The sequence below is a fragment of the Corvus brachyrhynchos genome, unplaced genomic scaffold, assembly GCF_000691975.1.
Source record: "Corvus brachyrhynchos isolate BGI_N302 unplaced genomic scaffold, ASM69197v1 scaffold370, whole genome shotgun sequence".
In the NCBI taxonomy this organism is placed as follows: Eukaryota; Metazoa; Chordata; class Aves; order Passeriformes; family Corvidae; genus Corvus; species Corvus brachyrhynchos.
Window position 1 is genome coordinate 1,795,936 of NW_008235977.1, and position 6,000 is coordinate 1,801,935.

At 38.6% G+C, this 6,000-nt stretch overlaps 1 protein-coding gene across 5 annotated transcripts in view; it reads left to right on the top strand.

Moving 5' to 3' along the window:
• The window catches only part of ANKRD44 (ankyrin repeat domain 44), a 71,433-nt gene extending 66,068 nt beyond the window's left edge, over nt 1–5,365 (top strand). For 3 of the 5 annotated variants that reach the window (XM_017728523.1, XM_017728516.1, XM_017728524.1), the window contains one exon: nt 708–5,365. In XM_017728523.1, coding sequence (XP_017584012.1) covers nt 708–973 — 266 coding nt within the window. In that variant the 3' untranslated portion in view covers nt 974–5,365. The remainder of the gene's footprint in view (nt 1–707) is intronic. The other 2 variants (XM_017728530.1, XM_017728547.1) reach the window with 2 other exon arrangements.
• Nucleotides 5,366–6,000: the final 635 nt, after the last annotated feature.

A 6,000-nucleotide genomic window follows, 5' to 3' on the forward strand; every position in this document is an offset into this window, starting at 1 on the left:
GAGCCAAGTGCAACTGCAGTGAAGACAAGCTTCTAGTAGCTTCCCAGTCCTTCGCTTGACTGACACTGGAGTCATATTAGCTCTGTATTTGAAGTGTGTCATGCTTGCTGAATACAGCCATTATTCTTCTAACACAATGTACGTTTGGGTAACTAAACATCCATGTAGTCATACCTGCTATCCATGTATCCCATGCACTGGTCTAATTCTTTTATAATTTAATTCCTAAATAAACTGCGTTCCAAGTTGAGTAGATACTCAACAACAAACTTTAAAATTGTTTGTTATTACATCAAAATTTTTTAAAACTAGTATCTTTCATGTTTAATGAAAGTCGTTGTTCTCAGAATGAGGCTTGTTCATACGCACAGAAACCGATGCCAGTTTCTGTCGCTGTTGCTGTACTCCCCGTGTTCTGTATTGACCGTGCTGTCTGTGCTGTAGAACTGTTTAGCAAGTGCTTTGATTCCACTGGTGCAGTCTGTTTGCTGCCTGGTTTCACACAAGCAGTGCTTGTTGTGGTCCCGGTGACTGCAGTGCCCCCAGCCTGTATCTCCCAGCATGTCCCACGTGAGTGAGTAACACCATTGCCTGGCATGTGTAACCCCCATACATCTCCCCACGGTGTCCCTAGAGATGTACTGAGGAATGCTGGGTGCCCTGGGTGCCCTCATACTAACCATTGCCTTGTCTGCGTTTGTGCCCAGGTCATACGCCAGCCCTGGCTTGTGCTCCTAACAAAGACGTGGCTGACTGCCTGGCACTCATTTTGGCTACCATGATGCCTTTTTCTCCCTCCAGCTCAGTGACGGCTTTCAACTTCACTTGTTTTAAAAAAGACAATTTGGGCAGGACACACCTCTGCGATGGCTCCACTATGGGTAGCATTAACTCTTACAATAAGCCCTTGAGTAACAACATAGGAACAGAGGATGGGTACAATGAAAATGATTCAGATTCTGAAACATTTTGACTCATTGGTATTTGAAAACTTTTTTCATTATTATTTCATTTCAGCTTTAATTTTTGTCTTTTTAAACAGCTTAAATCCCACAGTTATATTCTTAACTATTATTCTTGACAAGTAGGTATTGAAAGATTTGTAGTGTTGATGAGAATCAAGCCTTTAAATAACAAAATTAGAGGGATTTACTGGAACATGTTCCTATTAGAGTTCTGCAGCTTTTCAGTTTCCTGATGTTTTCTTTAGGCCCAAAGTGCCCCTGTGGAAAGTCTCTACCTCTTATTTTAAGTAGAAAAGAGAAAATGCCTTTTTTCTTTTTGACAGCACAAATAAACAGGGAACTGTTTGTAAAGAGTTCTTTCATGTTTTAGCTGCACCTTTAGTACACAATCCTATTTCCAACATAGCCTTCACAGATTCGAGCATCACCCCTTTCCTATGTTTGTCTGTTTCCTGCTTCCAGGGGCTCTGTGAATTAGATAATTTTTTACACAAACCAAAGGTAAAGTTATAATCTTAAAACTGCCTGTATTACTTTTCTACAGGAAATGAAACCTTTTACATTCTGCCTGTATTAAGCACTTAAACAAACAGAAGGCACTTTTTACAGTTCTTAGTTGCAGTACACAATTAGAAAAATGTAGTTGTTAACTCTTAAGAACAAATTCTGCTCATCTCACCATATTTTCCCATGGACATCACTTCTATAAAATGGAAATCACTTGGCCCTTATTTTTTTTTCAATTCAGCACAAATGTGTATGGTTTATTTGCACTACAGAATTAGGGTCATTAGATGTTTCTGTCACCTGAGCCATTAATCATGAATCCAGTACCAGAAACAAAAAGGGGAGAGAGGGAGAAATCAGGTGTAGACAAAGGTGTACGTAAAAGTTTATAATGATTTGCCAACTTAAATGGCGCTTTTTTCCCTTTCTGTGGTTAAATAACTTATTTTTGCTGCAAACAGTATTGAATTTTAAAATACTTTTGCCAGTGTTTGGATTAACAGAGCAAAGGTAAAGCAGTGAAAGCATAACACCAAAAGTTGAAATACCAAACACCAGAAACATAGCAGTGTACCGTGCAGGGGACCAGAGATAGACGAAAAAGCCTTTTGTCACCAGCTTTTAAAGCAGTGTCAACTTTGTGAATATGTTTACTCCTTCTGCCAAAGTTTCTAGGTCAAATGGACCCCGACCCTCCTCTGCAACAGATGTACAAAAGGAAGAATGAGACTTTGTAAACAAAAACAAAAAACACAAACAAAAAACTATCATGAACTAACCAGCCGTACCAAGAGGACCAAAATGCTTCAGTAATTAAATTGAAGACTTTGCTACTTTTATTTTTTTCTTCAAATGTGAGTGACATAATGAAGTAGTTTTTTCTAAATGATAAAAATATAAACTTTTGAGGTAATAGGAGTCTTGGGTGAATTTTACATTTTATGACACAGGTTTCAAGTTGACATTTTTAACTGATGATGTGTTGACTACAGGTGGGGTTTTTTTCCAGACTTAAGAATATGTTCATATACTTTTAATGTAAATGTGTTTCTATTTATTTGAAATGAAACAAATGCCCAGGAAAAATAACTATGGCTTGTTCTCCTAGTTAGCATTCACTCATACTGTTTGGAATGATGTGAAATGAAATGTGAATCTGGCAAGACTGAGGGCCTGAGGAGCAAAAGGAAGGGTGGATGCACTCTGGGAGAGATCCCATCTTGTGTGGAATGCAAAGGTTAGGTCTGCTGGCTGTGCTGGGAAAAAGCAGAAAGCAAAACACCTTCCTTTGTTTGAAAGGGATCCAGCCCCTTGCCAGACAGGTGAGAAAACCCATGCAGCTGTGATGGAGAGGGGAGAGGAGGTGGTAGAGCATGGAGTCAGGTGTTCCTGTGATTCACACTCAGCTTGTCTCAGGCCTGTGTCTGTGCTGGGAGGGTGAGAGATGAGCTTCCTCGGTGCTCGCTTTTGGCAGGGTAAAGGAAAAGCAAGAATTTTAATTTTACTTGCAGTTTTTAGCCCTGTTGCGCTGAATTGTTGAAAATCTATTGGTAGATTTCAGTTCTTTAATTGGGAAAAAATATTTATATATTAAGTTTATTTTGCCTTACTAAAATTGAATATTTTTTTCCTTGAACATTAAAAATTTTCCAAAGTTTACAACAAAAAACGCCCTCTTTTCTCTTAACTCTAGTTTCTACAGTAGAATGACAGAGAACCAAAACCCCTGGTTTTCTCCTCAGAAATAGCACCAAATAACATTTTAATTTATTTTTCTCAGCATTTTTGCTTTTAAAAATTGCAGAAAAGCAATAACCACCTTACTTAAAACACTGAAAATAAGAGTAGAGATCAATTTTTAAAATTTTCAGTGGTGGCTGTTCCAAAATGAATAGTAATCCCAAATTTTGGGGGTTTTTCATGTGGAATGATGACATTGAAAACAAACATATGGGAAATAGCTGCCACCTGTCTAACAGCAGAATCAGCATTTTAATCTTATTTTAAGCAGAAATGTAGGCAGGCTTCTTGGCAGGATTAGTTGTAAGTCTCACCCTGAAAGACAGAAAGTTACGCTATCCTACATTACAGTGCTTCATTAAGAGAAAACCAGCCCTCTTTATAAAGAGTTGTTATATTGTTTTAAGCAGCCATTTAAAAAGTTTCAGTATTTTTACCTGCTACCATACAGTTACCAAAACTTTTTCTATTTGCGATACCTCGTAACGCTGGTAACTGTGTAGTGCAACAGCTGCTGCCTCTTAGTGCATCCCAGAAGCAGAGGTCATTTATTTCTGAGTCATGCTGGTCCTTCCAGGCACCAAATCTAACCTTTACCCTTGAAACCCTACATGCTGTCAGGATGCAGCATTCCAAAAAGCACAGGAACGTACGCTGTGCTTGCACCTCAAGGGCACTGCACAGGTCACGTTTTGAGGGTCCTGGATTTAGGAGGAAAACTGCCATGAGTGAGACACTTGGAAGTGCTCGGTGTTGGCCTGTCCCACATCTCACGTGAGTTACCAGAATCCCTTTTTTGTATGCTAGCACATTAATCTGTAATTTATCACATGTAGAATTAAATGTTTAGGGCAGGTATTTAAGCATGGGAGTAATGTTACTCTTGTAAATAATCTCCTTGCCTTTCTGTGGACTTCTTACAAGAGTAATCATACAGAATTGTTGCACTTAACCCTGGATCCTGCAACTTACAGTACATGGACAACTTCTGTGTCAGCACCCAGCAGAAGGCACTTGGGGAGGGGCAGCTCCCTGCCCAGGTGTATTGGCAGGATCGTTTCATCCTGTATTTTAACCACAGCTGCAGGTGGAATCCAGAGCAGGATGGGCTCCCAAGTCTCTCTCATAAATAGTTACAACCTCTGGACTGCCTGAAATTGCTGTGAAATAGCTCAGGGGATTTCTGTTCATCGCTACTAAAAGGGCACCATAAAATGTGTTTGGTACTTTTATGCAGTAAACAACTGCCAGGTTATTGAATTAGAACAAACACATGAAATGAATTGTTTATCCATTGTACTGTTGAGAAACTTGGTTATGTATTTGAGGATGATTTTAAAAAAAAATTGTGATTTTTATTCTTAGTCATGTAAGAAATATTAGAGTGCCTTTTTATATTTGTGTATAATGGAAATGTTTTGTGAAACTTGTCTTTTTTTTTTTTTATTTGAGTGTTATGAAAGCAATATATTACCAGTAAATTTTCATTTCAGACCTTCTTTGAATGTATAAAGTGTTTCTTTTTCTTCTACCTGCATTGAAATGAAAATTAATATGCTAAATTTCTATAGGAATAATGTATAATTTTTGCAGTGCTGAAAATGCTTTCTTATTACACAAAAAGTAAACCTTAGGTCAGTGTTATAGGAAAGGGCGTTTTAAACTAGTGACAATCTTGAGTGTGTGTATAAAATGTAATTTTATGCATTTCTTATGCAGTGATCTACATATTAAAGCCAATATCTTATGTTTTGTAGGTTTTGTCTTATATTTTATGCTTTAGCATGTGCAATATATCTTTACAAACCATGGTGATACACATCTGGTGCCAGTGTTATATTTTGCATAACATTTGTAATAAACGATATAAAACATTGTTTGATGGTTTCGGTGGGGGTTTGTCGGTATTGTTTGCTTTTGTAAATTGAAGTTTAAGGACTTGGGTAAATATGTTACATATGAAATGAGGAAAAAACTTAAATTCAGTGATTGACTTGGAATTCAACCTGAATCTTCTCAAGCACAGTTTAATAACTTTTTCAACTACTGAATGCTGTATTAATGTAATAAAGAACCCTAACTGTAAGCTACTATTGCAATGCATTCAGATGGTTATTTTTACAAATAAAAATGGTACCAATACTGTTGGAAAACTGAGTAAATTTTGTTTCTTTTGGGGGAGCCAGGGAGGCTTAAGTATTCAGCAGTGAGGATAGAAATGCAACTGCATGTATAGCTATTTCGTACTTCCCTCATATGTAAATACCCCTTGCCTTAGCTGATTTTGCTGTCTCTGTAGATTCGGGGGAGGTGGGGGAACAAAATAAAACGCCACAGTAAGGGGGTTTTTTTTCGGTTAGTTATTAAATATTTTACTATTTTCCCTGGTGAGCACCACCCGCACTGCTGGGTGTGCTCTGCAGTGGGCTGGGGCAGCAGTCCCACAGGGACTAAAATGCAGCAGAGAGCTTAAAGATAGTGATAGATATTAAGGTATTAAAGGTACCTGAATTAACGCAAACAAACAAAACACACAAAAAGAAAAAAAAAAAAAAAACCAAAAAAAAAAACCAAACCAAAAAACCCAACACTACACCAAACCACCAGCAGCGCTTTTTAGATAGTGAGTGCCAGTAGCTTTATGGCCGTTTATCACTGAGCTGCTCCCCGCCAGGGCAGGGTCTGTAGGAGCACCTGCCTAGCGGGGCGCGCGGCTTTGTTCTCGGCAAGGTGCGCGACCCCGCGGTGCGGCCTGGTGGGGTCTGGCGGGGGTGAATGTGCCCCCGGG